At 34.3% G+C, this 18,138-nt stretch overlaps 1 protein-coding gene across 1 annotated transcript; it reads right to left on the bottom strand.

Moving 5' to 3' along the window:
• Positions 1 to 209: 209 nt before the first annotated feature.
• LOC120081588 (diphosphomevalonate decarboxylase MVD2, peroxisomal-like) lies at positions 210 to 7,477 on the bottom strand. Its single transcript, XM_039036611.1, has 10 exons — positions 7,070 to 7,477; positions 4,893 to 5,091; positions 4,367 to 4,430; positions 2,831 to 2,894; positions 2,606 to 2,686; positions 1,991 to 2,077; positions 1,593 to 1,750; positions 1,397 to 1,445; positions 1,004 to 1,128; positions 210 to 821 (listed from the first exon to the last, which is right to left on the bottom strand). The coding sequence occupies exons 1-10, from the start codon at positions 7,295 to 7,297 to the stop codon at positions 602 to 604; spliced, it is 1,275 nt and encodes a 424-aa protein (XP_038892539.1). The 5' UTR covers positions 7,298 to 7,477; the 3' UTR covers positions 210 to 601.
• Between the last annotated feature and the right edge of the window lie 10,661 nt (positions 7,478 to 18,138).

Here is an 18,138-nt window from a genome sequence, read left to right as displayed (position 1 = left end):
TTATTACGAATTAGTCAAATTATATATATCCTCGATCGAGACATCACAATTTTATTTGTATTGATGATAGTTAAAAATTTGAAAGTATTTTCACAGTTTGACACCAATCTGAATACAGTTCATTAAAGTATATATATTCGACCAAAAAGCAAGGCTTTCGGATTTCCCCCTAGCTTCCATAGGTATCAACTAATATGATGCATACAACGAAATGGAAGATTCATTCTCAATTCATTTATTTTGTCATAACTTACTTTGACAATAGTAACTCAACCCTACACAAACGAAGCATACAAGACTAAAGACACTGAACTTGTTGGGCAAGGAATAAATAACTTGTTCATACAAATTTTGGAAGTTGACCATTCACAGGTTCCTAGCATTGATGATCTTGGTGCCAACAAGGACCACTGAAATTATTCTTTTGTGTGTCATTGAACGAAAACACTGACTGAATTAAAAAGTGAACAAACAGAAGTCTACCTTAGAAACTGCAAATTTCCAGAAAAATGGCTCGAATACTCAATTGACTGATCCTCGAAACCTTAACTCTAAGAGCCACAACTTCAGTAAGAATATTGCACAGGACTAATAAAATCCTCTAGAGGTTCTTTGGCAGCCCGGTTTTGGGGTCAAGTAGAGCTTCGCTCTCGGGAAGCACAACTGGTCCTTTTCCCGGTCTGGTACAGATGAAGTAACTGACATCTCCCTTGTATTTCTGGAATGAACTGCTAAATTCTGGAGGTTGTGGCAGTGATTCAATATCTTCTACACTGTTAATCCCAGCATCTTGGAGAATTGACTTGTCGCCAAGAACATAACTGACGGGAGAAAGAATCGTAAGGGGACAAATTTTAACTTCAGATCACTTGTGTGATTAACATACTAAAATATGAGTCTCCCAGAAAAAAAGAAAAGAAGGAAGGTTCTTCATAGTTGAATGCACAAGATTGAAATTAATGCAGTTCTGGAAACCATATTGATTCTCAAAAAATCCAGTTACCTGTTTAAGTCTGTTTCTGGGTTTGGAGGGAATTGGAAAAGCAACCTTTGAAGCAAAGATACAGCAGTTTTTCTATTTCTTGCAATCAGAACTGAATTCGGCCCTGCATCGAAAGTATATGCCACCTGGAGGTTTGATTGAAATCAGAAAAAAATCATTAGCAGCAATTCGCGGAGGTAAGCCACAAGGTAATCTTCCTCTTGTTTTTGTTGTTATGCTCTCATTTTTTTTTTGGGCTTCTTTCTTTTCATATGGCTCTTTCATTCATCTTAGTTTGGTTTAAACTTCTGAATTGGAAACTAATAAAAATTTTCAAGAACTTACATCCTCAAAATTATCATGGAGAACATAAAGAAAAAATCATTTTTTTAAAAAAATGGGGAAAAATCAGACCTGAGGTTCTCCTTCAGAACGGTTCCATTTCTCGACAATACTGATTATCCTGAAACATGGTTTCTTTGTCAGAATGAAACAAAGATTAAAAAAAAAAAAAGAAAAAAAAATCGAAAATGGTGAGGGAAAGTCATACGAATATTCAGAGATGGATCGGTAACTTGAAAAAGAAAAAAGAAAAAAAAATTAAGCTTGCCTGTGGGAAGTATCATTCATGTAAAATATCGGGGGAGACGTATCAAGACAGACTGCATGAAATTGGTTGCTGTCGTTGCATGTAAGTTGTGCAAAAGATGCAAAATCACGATTTTTAATAGCTTCTTCCATAGCTAACACACGTTTTGGTACAATTTCCTGTAACAAGAACACAGATCTACACGTGAATATAAATGTATTTTGAATATAGAGCACAAAGATTTTTTTACCGAAAAAATGGTTAAAAACCGAGAGAAAACAAATCGTAAAATCCAGTTTATACATAATAGCAGATATTAAAAGACATTACTTAGAATGAAAAGAACCGATGAAATTTCAAGGTATGTTAAACATCATATAAACATTAAATCTAATAGGAACCAATGCGACTGAGAATACCTTAGCTCTATGTTGTAAAAGCAAACTTGTTTCTACAGTTTCCCGCATTCCTGAAGTACTACTTGTTTCCTTTTGTCGCGAACTTACCTTTTAAAATAAGATAGAAAATTACATAATAAATTCCTGAAGAACCATACTCAGTACATAGTCAAATGACAAACGGAAAAGAAGAAAAATATATTTGCCCACTATTGGATATTATAGTTCATTTCATAAGTCTACCCATGTTTGTAAGTTGCAGTCGTTACTTTTATTTTTGTCACTTCTAAAGAATAGACAATAGCAAGACATATGATGATATGGGCCCTAAGGCATCTTAAACCGTGGACTTCAAAGCCATAACTCCAAGAGAAACTCCACACGCGTGCACACAAATACATAAATATATAAATAAATCTTTTTTGGATTTGAGAAGGCCCTCACTTCTCCAGCCTTTTTTTTTTTTTTAACAAATCATTCCATTGTGTTACCAAAGCCAATTGGAGAACAATTTCTACTCCCTCTTTTTTATTTTATTTTATTTATTATTATTATTTTTTTTTTACAAAAAAACAAATGATGCTTATTACTTGTCAAAAAAAAATTGAACATAAAAAAGTGAGAGAAGCTACATACCACCGCAATGATAATTACAAGCTCATCCCAGTGCTTCTCATCCGCAAGTTGAATTGCAAGACTATCACTTCCATCCTTTTCCTTAACGAGGGTACAAGACAAAAAAGAAAAATATAAGCACTATTCTCGGTAATGTATATGAGAAAGCAGAATTATATGCGTAAAAGAAACAGTTAATTTCCTGAAATCGCAGATTTAAATGTATGAAGAAACAGTTAAACTTACTTTTCCCATGCTCCATTTCACAAATCCACCGTATAAACTACGACATGCACTTCCCGAACCTTGCCTAAATGATTTACATAGTCCTGATTACTTAGTAATATATGAATCAATGCCACTAAAGAGCAGAAATTTGAATGAAATAATCAGATAACAAAAGAAGGAAAAGAAAAAAAACATTATGACATTGGAAGTCTGTATTATGATTAAAAGCCGCTCATCTTTTTAAATGTACAAGGTACACATCAAATTGTGCTTATTAAAAAAAGAAAGAGGAAACTACCAACATCTTTCTCAAACCGAGGCACTTCCTTCCAGTGAGCTTATTCCAAAAGATTTAAGTAAAGTTGTATGGATGGCAAAATAAAATACCAGAGAAGATAGAAGTCAGCTGAACTCTATTCTTGGGCGATGAATATTTGTAATGAGGGCCAGGCATCAAGCAAAGGAACCCTACATCTGATTTCTCCCCTTAATAGTACATTCTCGATAGTGTTCACTTTTTATGAGCAGTTTATGGGCTATGATTTTCAATGTGTCACACTCTCACATGTCTTTTCCTCGTATATGACCTGACTTTCTTGCTCATCACTCTTCTGGCCAACCCTTTCAAAGACAAGAGACAAGTTATCTGGACAATTCTGATTTTGCTAATTTGGATGGAGAGCAACAGAAGAATCCTCCAAAATGGAGAGAAGAACTTTCAGTTTTCTCGGGATGTATCTAGTTGCAGTCCCTGATCGGAAAAGTTCCCAAATTAATCCCTTTCCATGAATTTGACTAACTGGAGTCTTTTCTTTATCTCTTTACTTCTTCGGGGGGTCCCTAACACTTCCTTTGATGTACATTTCCTCTTTTCCTTTAATGCAATTTGAAAGGTTGTTTCCCATGGAGAAAACAGATCGTGGAGGCCCAAGAGGAGTATGATATGAACTCTATTCCATGTATAAGAGGCCCAAGAGGAGTGTATGATATGAACTCTATTCCATGTATACATAATCACAAATACTAACAATGATCTATGATATTTAAAATAATGTATGTAGCAAAATGCTTTTTTTTCAAACAGAGAGAAAAAATTGACATTAGATAGCATAACAATATACGTATGAACTTAAACAAGCAGAAGTAACATGGGAATGCAAGGTCAAAACTGTATGCAAGCAGAAGTTTTTCTTTAATATTCGTGAGTGTCCGGGTCAGCTTACGTGCATCTTGACTAATCTCACGAGACAACCCATCTGACCTTACGGTGTCAAGAAAATGCATAGAATATTAAATTCTAAGTAGGTGGTCACCATAGATTAAATCCATGACCTATTAGCTCTTTATCAAGCAGAAGCAAACATGGAAATGCAAGATCAAAACGTCAAATCGGAAATTACCTCAATTTTAGTTAGAAAACAGTTTCATTCAATCAATTAAATTTGGGGTGCAAAAACAAACAACACTAAAACCAACCATAGTATTGTATTTGAGAGAAGGGATCAAGGACAAGAAACTTTTCCTTAAATAAAGAAGACCAAAAAAAAGGGATACCTTGCAATAGCAGATAACTGGCTATGATCTTCCTTGACGTTCATTAAATTTGCCAAAGCAAAGACTGTAGATACAAACATAAAAAAAATTATATATAATGGTGATTATTTTTAAAGATGTATATAAGCAAATAAACTCATTCTCAGAACCATATATCGAGATAAACAATAGGTCCCTTTTGAAAACATTTCTAAGATTTCCCCACTCTTTGCATATATGGACACAAGTGGAAAAAGACATTTTTCCACTCGTGTCCTTAATTTATTTTATTTCAATTTTTTAAAAAATAGCATGCCTTTATATTCCTTACCTTACCTCTCCCTTGGGTCTCCAATTCCTTTGTATTTTTCACATATCAGTGAAAAGTGGAATTCGTATTTAAAATAATAATAATAATAATAATTACTCAGTACTCCATATATTTTTTTTAATTAAAAAAAAATCTGAACTATGTGCGCAAAACCTTAAGCCCTAAAACCAATCAACAAGAGAAAAATCTTAAATTAAGAGTGAAGTCAGGTTTTACCAAGACAAGCAAAACCAGCAGCAGAGGAAGCCAAGCCAGCAGCAGTTGGGAAATTATTGTATGAATCGATATATACATGCAACTTCTCCCAGTCTTTTTTTGTTATCTTAATCCCCTTTTCTTTATCCTCAACATCATTAGCTCGACTGCGGATTTCCCTCAAACAAGTTTGGTACCTGGCTCCAGAAAGGGATATCTCCTACACTAACCAGAAAAACAGAACCATCATGGACCAGGATAAGACCAAAAGAAACAAAGAAATGGTGAAAGTTTATTTCATCACATTTTCTACAATTTGATAGAAAATGCCAATATATGTGTGTACTACTAATACGTTAACATGCATATACCACAGCCACGGGTAACGTAAAATATTCACTTAAAAAGTTATCCCACTTTATATTTGCACAAAACCTCAGCCACCTAATTCTTGATCCAAGAAAATTCCTTAAAATATTGAAAACAAAGATAAAAAGTGTGCTTACAAAGATTTAAAATCCAAAACATCACACATGAAGATATGCTTTGATATCTTAAAAAATAAAAATAAACAAATAAATAAAAGATATTCTTTGTTTTTAAAACTCAGTGTTAAAAGTATTTGGTTTTCTAAAAACTTTCAGGTATTTAAATAATAAAAGCTTTCAATGAGGAAAATTTTGTATGGGCCAGGAGTTATATCGATGGATTCCAGTAAGCAAATATCAAAGAGAGTCTACAATTGCTTTCTTCCAAGAGAATGCACACACGTCTCAAGAACTTCAGGTGGAAGGAATGAAAAAAAGGCCCTACCAATTTCCCCCATAAGTCATAACATCCTTCAGTTTCTATCAAGTCGGACCTCCCACAAGAAGGCCCTTCACATTGAATTTAGTTTTCTTCTTTGACCGAATGTCAAGATAAGTTACCAGTAGAGTTGGGAAGAACATCCAAAATAAACAAGAGAGGGAGAGAGAGATTATGTCATGTTTCCAAGCAAAAGAGCAATTCACAACAAGTGATCTCGTGTCTCCTCATAGATTGGATGTAGTAATATTTGATCTTCTGGTTTGGGCCCTATCAATGGACGTTGGTATGGCCAACAACAAGTAGCACACAGGAAAACCTTTACCTTCTTCAGAAGTGACCTCCTCAAATGGACTTACATAAATCAAGCTAGATTTGAGCCGCTCCCCTTCATTTAAATGTCTCAAAAGGAATTCTGAAGGAAAGTCACTAGACCTGCAAAAGAAAATTAATCTCCTAGAGTCGTTGACATCTTTTTATTCCATTTTTTCATTTTTTTTAAATATTCATGAGTGTCGTGATCCTATAACATTTGGATGTCAAGGAAACTCTTAGGATATTAAATCCTAAGTAGGTGATTACTATGGATTGAACCGTTCCCTCAAAGTTCTTTACGTCGTTATTAATCACTAGGCCAACCCATGATTGTTATGTCGTTGCCATGTTTGACCTCTAAAATTATACTTTCCACATAAGAAGACACCATTTAAAAAGCCTTCTCGTCATTAAGGTTTCTTCCAGACTTGAGATTTCATAAATGCAAAGCGTCATTCCAAAACGTCCACTGCAGTACTACTCACGCTATCAAAAAGAGCAAAAGTAGCGGAAAGAGGTAAACATGAAGTAGCTCTATTGCTCAACAACAAAGAAGAGACCTCCTCCAGAAAATTCCTACAGCTAGAAACGGACTTTCAAGCGCTTTTGTAACTGGAACCACCACAGTCAGCCGAGCACGAACTCCATGCGCTTAAGTCAACATTGAATCCTTTTCAAGATAAATTTCCACAACCATTTCTGGATTTAGTGTTAGCAAACGCATACCATCAAGCATCAACGTTCATTATATTTTATCTTTTTTTAAAAAAAGAAAAAAAAAAAGAAAAAGAAAAAGAAAAAGTCACCTTGAGTTATGAACCAAAGAGGGCCTAATTCTTCCAAAATTTTCACTGCATTCCCACAGATATCCAAAACAGAGAAGACTCCGACATCAATTTCACCAAAATCATTTCCAACAGTCTAAATCAAGTAAATTCCACAACTCACAAATCACCGTTGACCAAAGTTCCAACAATAAAGAACGCACCAAATTTCACGACAATCAAAACCCACCAAAATCACACGCAATTTCACCAAATGAGCAAAAGAGAAAGAGAGATTCAAAGAAACCTAACCTTGCGATTAAGCCACATCCGATCCTTTTCGAAGTCAGGACTGACAGCGACAGTGGTGATGGTGCAGAGATGACTGGGATCAAGCGTAACACTGATGCTATCATTGACAGGCAAAATTAAGGCCTCATCCCTCTTCCCCCAATACTTAATCACCGCAATGTTCGTCGGCGTTTGTGCAGTGGTCAACAACACCCATTTATCACCCGCCAATTCTCTAGAAATCGCCATGGAAGCAAGGTCGCCGATCAAAGAGGACGAAGAATTGAAAGAATTTCGAGGGAAAAAGAACAGGGAGGAAGAAAATGCGGGAAATGAATCTAGAGAGAGAAAGAGAAGCGAGATCTGTGGGGGTGAAATGGGAGTGAAGTTGGGTCTTATTCTTATAGGTTGAACGTGGAGATGAAGAAGGCGGGTAGGCACTGTGGCCGGAGTTCCTGAAATTGAAAATTTGCTTTTGTGGGGCCTACGCCTTCTTGCTTGGAGGTTGCACGTGATCAACCTTTACACTACTTTTTTTGATTTTTTTTTTAAATAATGTTATTTTAATATATATTAACAAAAATAGGATAGGATTAAAAGTATTGACGAAAATAAGTTTTTAAATCGTGTACCCGATATACGATTATGTTTTAATGTGCACCGGGTACACGAGTGCCTATTGATTTGGCATGTGCAATCTGCCGTCATGCAAGGTAATGGGTACACGACTTCATTCTCCATTAAACCCTCGCGGCCCTTCTTCTTCCTCATCCGAAAGTCGTTCGGTCTCTTTGCTTCCTCTACTCCGTCCACTTTTTGCTTCCATTTTCTTCGTCCAAAATCATTCAAAAACCTCATCCATTTGCTTCCGTCTTGCGCGTCCAAACGTATCATTTTGCCTCCATTTAACCGTCCGTCCAAAATCGTCCATCTCTCTTTAACTGTGGTAAATTTTTTTCTCTACGCTATTTTCTAATATATAATCTTCATATATATATCATTTCTTAATGTGTAGTTTATGAATCCATAATTTATTTGTTGGGTTGGATCTAGAAATATATGTATATGTTTGTCTATTTGTTGGGTTGATTTTGTCTTAGTTTATGAAGTTAGAAATTAGATTTTGTTTGGCTATTTTTCTGGATGATTATGTTTGTCTTGTTGAGCTATTATTTATTTATTTATTATTATTATTTTTTTATGATTCATTTGTTGGATGATTATGTATTTGTTGAGTTGAATCTAGAAATATATGTATATGTTTATAAAAATGAAGATTGGTTCATATATATATATATATATTATCTTGTTTGCATTTAGGCTGAATTAAATGTATGGTTCATGGATATATTATTTTGTTTTTATTTGGGTTGATTTAAATGTATATTAGATTTGGGCTGATTTAAATGTATAGTTTATGAATCTTAGATTTGGGTTGATTTAAATCTATAACATTTAGATCTTATATGTTGAACTTAGAAATTGGATTTTGTTAGATTGACATATTAACATATTTTTTACTGGAAAAAATCATAATAAATATTCGATGGAACTATTTTTGGTCCTTTGGAAAGATTCAAACATTTTAGGCCATTAATCCATATAGATGGAAGTCATCTCTACGGAAAGTATATTGACCGCTTTATCTATTGATGCAAATGGGCATATATTTCCCCTTACTTAGGTGAAAAAATTGGATTTGCTTGATTTATGATAGACATAAGGGCATGCAATTAATAATGAGGAAATTGGTTGGAGTGAACTAAAGCCTACCAGTCTTCGCCATGTTGCCACTAATTTCCAATTATAGATAGATTTTCAATTATAGCACCACAAGTCCAGTTACCGGCCCCAGATCATCGTCCACTTAATGCTAGATATTATTTCATTTATATATTTATTTCATTATCATTTTATGTAAGAATATAAATTAATTGTATTTTTTTTTATAATTTTAGATGGAGTGGTGAATTAGCTGTCTCTAAACAGTCAGCAAATATGTTGCTCGTGTTCCGAAAAATATTTGACAGACTGATGCACAATCAGGTAACAAATGTATATATAAATGAATATTTAAAACATTTTGGATGTATACTTATTATTATTTTTTGTCAGATTATTTGGATGCTATACACACAATAGATTTGGTTATCCTTACCTAATTACTGGTTGACCATTAGCCCTCTTATATGCTTCCAGTTCGGTCTGCGACAAATGATACCTGAGAGGTAAGCACGACAAGACTGGCGTCGAATCCACGCGGAATATATAGCCTACTGGCATGGACGACATGATCGTCAGGGAGAATTAACAAATGGGTCAGTTGTATCAGAAAACTACTTTTCCTGGTACAATTCAATCACAAGGCGATTTATCACACCTGACGACGCTTACTATTACTGCATGGTAAGAGATTTAAAATCAAACATTTTCCATATATATGATATGAATATTGTTTAATATTTATTTTTTTTATTATATAGAATAATTTTATCGGACAATATTTAGTGCAACATAACTCACTAGACTTGGGTTCAATGTGTCAACAAACATTGTTCAACATAGAAGGTATTATTCAATAAATAAGACGATTCAATATTGCTGATACCGATTGAAGATGTATTTGTCGTAGACGACAACGACAGAAGGGTGAACCTAATTTAGAGGGACACGAAGACAACCCCATGAGGGGTAAGAGCCAGGGGGGTCGTTTTTAAATTTCATGTAAACTTTCATTTTCAAATTGTAAATTAAAGAACTAATTGTAAATCTTCTTTAATATCATGACATTTCTTTTTAAGAGTGCAAAATAATTATGTTTTCATTGTAAATTAAATATATAATTAAGTTTAATAGCGAAGGAATTTGTGGACCCGTTCCTAAAGTCTTAATATTGTTGTACATCTCTAATTTTTAAAAAAATAATTAGTCAATCTATTTTTTTTTAAAAAAAAAAAGAAAAGAAAAACAAATCGTGGACCAGGGCCACGATTATGAAAATTGTGGACCCGGTCCACGAGTTTCCATGCGACCGATCAATTAGTCAGCCGACGTGGTGCTAACTGGATTAAACGGTAATCGTATACCCCGTACACGATTTTGCTACATGGCAATCGTGTACCCCGTACACGATTTCACTACCGTACTTTTGTCAATAGTTTCAATACCCACCTATTTTAAAAAATACTTTCTCATATACCCTATTTTTGTCAATATATATTAAAATAACATTATTTTTTTAAAAATATATATTTTTTAAACAAAAAATTATAAAGCTTAAATTACAAGTTTATTTATGATAATCATTTGTTTACTTAAGAAAAAAGGGTTTCTTTTAAAAAAAAATAATAATAAAACTCATTTTTATTTAAACGCTTTGGATAAAAATTGATTAAAATAAATTTTAAAATATATTTTGAATGGTTGTCAAACACTCTAATTTCTTCCAAAATGATTTATTTTTCTCTTATACACATCTAGATGTGTATAAGAGACAGTCCTAGTGAAATGTAAGTCTCAATTATCAATGACGTTATATAAAGAGACTAATCATCTCGTGGTCTGGTCTTATACAAACTCTTTGTAAATGATACCCTCGCTCGCATGTCTCCACATGAATGGTTAGGATCAGACTATTTGTAGCACTTTACAACACTTGTAACATCTACAAAGCAGGTCGTATCCGTAGTGTCACCAGGATAAAGTATCCATCCTTTATTTTTATACTACAGACCATTTAGATTATTACTTAAGACATGATTCATTTGTATGTCTCCACATATATGCTTAAGTTACATAAAATAACCACGAATCTTAGTTTATTGGATTGAGTAAATGTTTACATTTATTTTATTAATAATAATATGTTCACAAAATGTTTACAAACTACGAGACTACCAAGAGAATTAAGATACCAATCCCAACACATTAATATTTAAATATGATTTAAATATTAAATTCATGCATAAAGATTCATGATGGTGGATTTTGTATAAAATTAATTTAATATTTAATATTAAATTAATTAGAATTAATTAAATTGTTTAATTAATTATTTATTATTAATTTTATTAGAAAATTAATTTATGAAATTAATTTTGTAAAATTAATAAAGTTTTTTCAAATTTTGAAAACAAAATTAGTTTTGGAAATCAATTTATAAAAACAAAATTAAAAAACACAAAAATGGAAAAGTGGGAGAACTCCATTAACACCGACCAAGTAACTCACTCAATATCTACCTTCTTCTTAATTCAATCTCCCAAGCATGAGGTGCTCTTCATGCAACTACTTTCTTTGCATGATGGTCTTGTAATAAATAAAGAAGATTGGACTGAGAATCGAGCATGCAAAATCTGATATACTTGTTGAGTTTTGTTGAAAACTTGAGAGGTTGAAGAAGATGTTCTTCAAATTGCATCAGTGAACTTCTTCTCCAAATTTCCTTCATTCAAGCTTATTTTGAGTCCCACAACTCAATCTAAGGCTCTAAGAGAATAGTAGGGAAGACTTTGAGGTGGTTCACAAAAAGATTTGGAGAAGATTTGCAGCTGAATTCGAGTTTTAAGAGGTTCTACAATGGTATGTCTTGAAACCCTCTCATTATTATATGAGCATGCTTTATTTATAGCAAAAATTAATGAATTAGAATGCTTATTGATCCTTGTTGCTTCTGCTACATGTTGATATATTCCAACAATTGGTATCAGAGCGTCATTTAAGCATTCAATTTGGTTTAATTTTAGTGTGGCGGGTGTTTTTTCATGAGATATATGAAAGTGGTGCACTGATATGGTTTTCTGAGTTTTGGCATTTAATTTTCTTTGATTCCTTGGTTAAATTTGTAATTGGCTCTTGTTTAATGATCTTATAGCGTGCTTAAGAGTCTGTAATTTATTTGGAGTCATTAGAGTTGAAATTAAGTTGTAATTGAAGAAAGAAATGAAGAAGGTCGAGTTGCAGATTTCCAGATCGTGAGATTCTGTTCAGGCAGCGTTGCAACACTGCTCATATTGAATAGCGAGTTTTTTTTTACCGAGTTCGAGTGAGATTTTGATTGAGCAACGAGTTTTTTTGATCGAGTTCAGCGAGATTTTGATCGAGCAACAATTTTTTTGATCGAGTTCAAGCGAGGAGCGAGATTTTAATCAACCCAACGAGATTTTGGTCCAGCAGCGAGATTCTTCAACCGGTTCGACGAATTTGAATCACTGACCAAGCGAGGACCATCGAAGATTGACCGGTTTGACCGATTTTCTTCAAATCTGATCCAGTTCATCTTAAAAAATGTTTTGGTCCAGTTCAGCCAGTCCAAGTTTGGTTTAAGTTGTTCAGGTCTGGTTTAGAGCAGTTCGAGCAGTTCGGAAGAGTTTTGGAGTTGTTTCTTGCTGTTTTTTGTAATTTTTATGCTTTCTTTGCCTAAAAATGCCAAAACTAAAACCATATCAGTATGTGTTTGATTATTTATACATGTGATGTATGTTATAATTAAATAAATCTTATATGTGCATACAATATGCCATGTAGATTTAAAATCCCACCATAGGAAGCATGTTACATGCATTGAAAGTATGTTATAAAAGGTTATAATATATAGTATGCATATTTAGGGTTTCTTTTATTTAATATAAATGTTATATTAAATATTGAATGCCTTTAATGTATGTTGTGGATATTTAGCATGTCTAAAATTTTGTAAACTATTATAACATTGGGTTAGACATTTAAAATCCATAACAAAGAACAGTTGCATGCTCACGTAAGTTAACCACTCGTTTTAATAGTTACAATAGGTCATTAAACTTATAGAACTCGGGTTATAAACTCAACCAGTATATAATCCTGTCGAAGGCTGGGGGTATTTAAGTTGATGGTCTACAGAACACCTCCTATCTGGATATTATGTCTGAATAATTGACCTTTGTTAACCAGTTTTTATGAGCAATACATGAGCGATGTGTGGTTTTAAAACTGGTTTATCACCTAGACATCATAGGTTAAATCCAAATATAAACGTTATACTTGGATAAACATCTAGCTTAGGTTGTTTAATTAGCTGGAACAATCCTAAATGTATACCCCGTTTGATATTAGAACACTTAGGTGGGAGTTTAATAACATATATGATATGCTATTAGAATACTCCAATGAAAATCAAATAACGTATATGATATGTTAGAACACTTCAGTGGGAGATTAATAAACATATATGATATGATTATTTTTAGCTCTCACGTCCCTAAGAATTCACAATCGAAATTCATGTGACACTTCGTGTCACCTTGGGAGTGACCTCCATTGGGAAAGTGTTTACATGAATCGAGATTTTGGTGAATAGGGGAAGTTTTTCACCTTAAAATCAAATGTGACATTTTGATTTTAAAATTTTCACATTCTTTAGATGTTCACACTCGAAAGGTTCATGCGGCACTTCGTGTCACCCTGGGAGTGACCTCCATTTGGAAAGTGTTTACGTGAATTGATCATGGTGAATAAGGGGAAGTTGTTCAATGGAAAATCAAACATACGATATATTGATTTCAATTCTCACGTCCCTAGATAAATTCCCACTGTGAAATCCGTGCAACACTTCGTGTTACCCTGGGAGTGACCTCCATTCGGAAAGTGTTCATCATAGATCAAGACCAAAGCGAATGGGGTAAGTAGTTCATAGTAAGTGGGTGAAAGATATGTGTTAACATATCCTACGTCTCTTCTGTTGGTTTGAACCGTGAGATTTCTATGTTGTGCCTACTTGTCATCTTTAAGTCGATCTCGCTAGTCGCTTAACGATGATTATCCCCTCGAGGGTTTTAACATAGGATTCGGAACAACTTAAACTCTAGAAATGGATAGGATTTCTAAAGTCGATTTCAACTTTGACTTTCCAACTTCGGAAGCATCGTTGGGGTCAACTTCTGAGATCTAAAAATAGAGGGTTACACTTACAGAATTACTAAAGAGTTAGTAATTCTGACAAAGAACGGTAGCTAAATGACTATCGGAACATGAGTTATTATGGAGATAATATTTAGTCAAGAATGTCTTGCTGTAGTATTATTGCAAAAATAATCTTGGGTATATTATTACTTTGCTAAAACTTGATTGGGTTTAAAAGCAATTCAATCATAAAATTTGTTTATATTTTCCAGAATGACGAGTTCATTAGTACAATTGTTGGTGTCCGATAAACTAATTGGGGATAATTATGCAACTTGGAAATTAAATCTGAATTCTATACTGGTGATAGACGATTTATAGTTCATCTTAACATAGGATTGTCCTCAAATTCCTAGCTCAAATGCAAACCAAACTCTTCGGGATGCATATGATAGATGGATCAGGGCGAATGACAATGCCCGTGCCTATATCCTCGCCAACATATCTGATGTTTTGGTGAAGAAACATGAGACTATAGGTACTGCTAAAGAGATTATGGAATCTCCACGCAGGATATTCGGACAATCGCCTTTAGGCATGATGCTTTTAAATATGTTTACAACTACTGTATGAAAGAGGAGGCCTCTGTTAAAGAACATGTCCTAGACATGATGGTCCATTTCAATGTGGCGAAAGTAAACGGGGATGTCGTTGACGAGAGAAGTCAAGTCGGTTTTATTCTAAAATTTTTTTCGATGAGTTTTCTGCAGTTCTGTACAAACACGCTCATGAATAAAATAGAATACAGCTTGACTACTCTTCTAAATGGGCTACAGGCTTACCAGACAATGATGAGAGCTAAAGGTTTAGAACCGAAAGTATATGTTACTACCGCTGAGAAGATAGGAACATCCTTCAAAAAGCCTGATGAGTAATAGTATTCCTGTTAAGAAGAACAAAGGGAAAGGAAAGAAGAAAACCTCTGGTAGAAAAGGCAAGGCTAATGCTGCAGACAAAGGAAAGTGTTTCCACTGTAACGAGGAAGGGCACTGGAAGAGAAACTACCCTCAGTATCTTGCTGACAAGAGAGCAGAGAAAGCAAAACAGGCAAACTAGTTCCTGAAGATTGCTTGCTGTCCTCAGATTGACCAGTGGGAGATGTTGCTGTCTGAAGATAATTTTATCTGTTTTTGTTATGGTATCTTGTTGTAAAGAACAAATTGTAGATATTTTTGTAAATGAAATGATCAATAGCGAAAATTATGTTTATTCTACTGCATAGCAACTTGTTGGGATTTTTGTCCTAAAATTCGTGGTTTGTGAACATTAAAACTTATTCTAAAAATTCAATAAGTTGTTATTGAATATATGAATTGCTTATTTTGTTTTAGAAATAAATCAAATAAACTAAAAGATCCATGACTATTACACGAGTACTTGAACTTTATGTGGAGATATAAAAGTGGATCAGGTCCGAGTAAATAGTCAAAATGATTTATAGTATATGAATAAAGTTGGGTGCCTTGGATGTGGCCCACTCTATAGTTGTTACAAGGAGTTGTAAATTTCTACAGATGATGTGATCCTAATTCGTACATGTTAAGACATGAGGAGTGGGGGCATCTTATGCAATGGGTTTGTACAAGATCGGACCACGAAATCAGTCACTCTTACTTTATAACGTTGTTTACTGTCTATGACTGACTATTTCAAAGCGATGATTGTTCGTTCGCTTCGTGATGCGAACATAAGAGTGTATTGTATGAGGAAATTGGAAAAATAGGGTGCAAATATGAATGATGCATTTATGATGCGTTAGTGATGCGTGAAGGGACGCATGACACTCCTCTTTATGCATTCAAGTTTTCCTGAATCAAATCCAAGTATAAATCTAATCCAGGTTCCTAGTAAGTCCAGGGTCGAACTCAGGGATTTAGATTAAAGCTAACGCAGAGCTTGCATTGTAGCTCATATAGAAGTATCCTAAGTGAATGTTGAATGAGTTATCTACACTAAGTTTGTTGTGTGTGTACAAGAAGATACAAAAAGGTCAAGTGGAAAATATGGGCTTGTGTGAAATGGTGTTTAGTGTAAATGATATGCGTCGATCTAAGTGAAATGTACACGTATAAGGATGTGATGCGGATGGAAATGACTTTGCTTGTTTATAACTCTGTAAATGCGTTAGGTTTATGCTTACTTTCTATTCAGCACTTCTTAATGTGAATGCCACACAAATTCCTATCTCTAGGATGCATGCGTTGATCACAGAATGCAATAAAACACTAGTGCCTCTATCTCTAGATGTACCAAGCGTTTTTAACTTAATGCTTGCTTGCTTATTTTCTCGAATAATTCAAGCTATAGTAGCTTTTAGCAAGTGATTATATTGGCTTAAGCGTTTAGAAATGGACTTTACATGAAGTTATAGATGCATCTAACGTAAGGCAAGAAATTAACAGTAGCAAAGTGTAGTTGATCAAATATGTGAATTCATAAAGAACCAGATTGTCTTTACAAGATCAATACTTAATTAAATGAGATGAAGAGAATATAATTGAGATGAAAAGAAAAGAGTCAACCGTAGAGTACAATCTCTTGTCTTCTTTGGCTCGATTTAAATTCGCATACAACCAACTTGTAGAAGAAATGGAAGAAAATTCTCTCTCGAGCTAAGTTTTCTCCACTTCTTGATCAACGGTGAGGGTGGATCTCTTCCTTCTTGTGTTCTTCTTGTCACAGTAGCACAACTCTAAGTCTCTAAATTTCGGAATTATACAAAAATGAGCTGATCTTCTTTCTTCTGGTGGGATTTCTTCTATTTATATGCATTGTTCTTCATCATCTTGATGATGGGGTAGCATTAAATTCCATACCCTGGTCAGCCGCCTGACACTCAGATACTTTTCCGACATCTGTTACGGTCGTTCGTTATTCCATTCAAAGAATCTCTGTTCCAAAACCGTACGTGAGATTTTCATCTCATACGACTCCCCTGTCGTCTCAGACCTTGCGATGGGGCTTTAGCCGCCAAAAATATTGATACTTTTTACATCTAATTGCACTTCACGCTCTAAATTTTTTATAATTAAATCAATCCGTCTTGGGCGAGCTGCAGATGCCCATGCTTGCAAGTGGTGATTTGACATAAACAAGCTGAGTCAATGAACCTTTGGTGCTTTGAAATCCCTCCGACGCATGTCCATGCGTTGACGTTGCCTGCGAAACTTAGAATCTTTGTTGAAATCTTGCAATATTATGCGTTAGTGATGCAACTTTCAGCAATAAACACTCTTTTGTACGAGTTTGGTAGTGTTTTGAGTAATTCCATGCGCTTTCTCTAAGAATGATGAGATTTTATCATTAAAAACCTTAATTGTTCCAACTTTTGAGAGACAATAACTTGTATTTCTATAAGTTATCACACCCCCAAATTTTGAACAATGCTTGTCCTCGAGCATTCCAAAGATAATTCCTTGTTATCTCCATTGTCTTAAGTGTGCAGGTTTCACCTCTCATCATATTCACTTATAAGGTTAAGATTGGTGTATTGAAAAGGTAATGCAGGTTTGATTCTTTTCTAAAAGGAAGAATGTTTTATTTCCAGTGTAACAAGCCTTTTGTCAACAACTCCTTTCGCTTCTCAAAATATTTTTGTTTTTTCTAAACCAATAATGTGTTAGATGCTTTCTTTTTAAAACAGGATGCAGGTAAGAAAATATGAATTTTGGACCACCCATGCGTTGTTTCAGGTATCCCACTTTTGTTTTAGCTTGCGCCCATGGGTGTCATACGAGTATCCAACTACAGGTGAGAGCCCTTCAGAACTAAAATCATATCTAAACGTGCATGCATTTCAGGATATAGTTTCTTTAAGCTAGATAGTGGAGTTCTAGGATGCATTGGTCTAGGAGACTTAAATTCATTTTGGCTTACCCCCACAGGTGTCATCCGAGCATCCAACTACAGCTAAGTTCCTGTTCCAATCTAACTCTTGCCAATTTGAGGTTTTCGTGGCAGAGGAGTTTGCGTATTACATCTTTCTATTTTGTTTCTTCTCTTTAATATTTTTTGTTGAATTTATTTGATTAATGCGTCTTAACTCAGACTTCCCTCACCTCCAAATTTTGGAGATCAGCAAAATCCTCATTACTAAAAGAGAAACAAAATTTCGAAAAGGCTTTGAGAATTTCAAAAGGAGTTTGATTCAG

This window comes from Benincasa hispida, chromosome 7 (genome assembly GCF_009727055.1).
Source record: "Benincasa hispida cultivar B227 chromosome 7, ASM972705v1, whole genome shotgun sequence".
In the NCBI taxonomy this organism is placed as follows: domain Eukaryota; kingdom Viridiplantae; phylum Streptophyta; class Magnoliopsida; order Cucurbitales; family Cucurbitaceae; genus Benincasa; species Benincasa hispida.
The sequence above is the reverse complement of the archived record's forward strand: the minus strand, read 5'-3'. Positions and strand labels throughout refer to the sequence as shown.

Bases quoted from the DNA above. Each gene is read 5' to 3' on its own strand.
- LOC120081588 (XM_039036611.1), bottom strand. From the start codon at position 7,297: ATGGCGATTTCTAGAGAATTGGCGGGTGATAAATGGGTGTTGTTGACC. The intron at 2,895-4,366 runs GTATCCCTTTTT...TAAATCATTTAG, and splicing joins CAGTTATCTGCTATTGCAAG to GCAAGGTTCGGGAAGTGCAT. The intron at 2,078-2,605 runs GTATGTAGCTTC...TTATTTTAAAAG, and splicing joins TTGTAATTATCATTGCGGTG to GTAAGTTCGCGACAAAAGGA.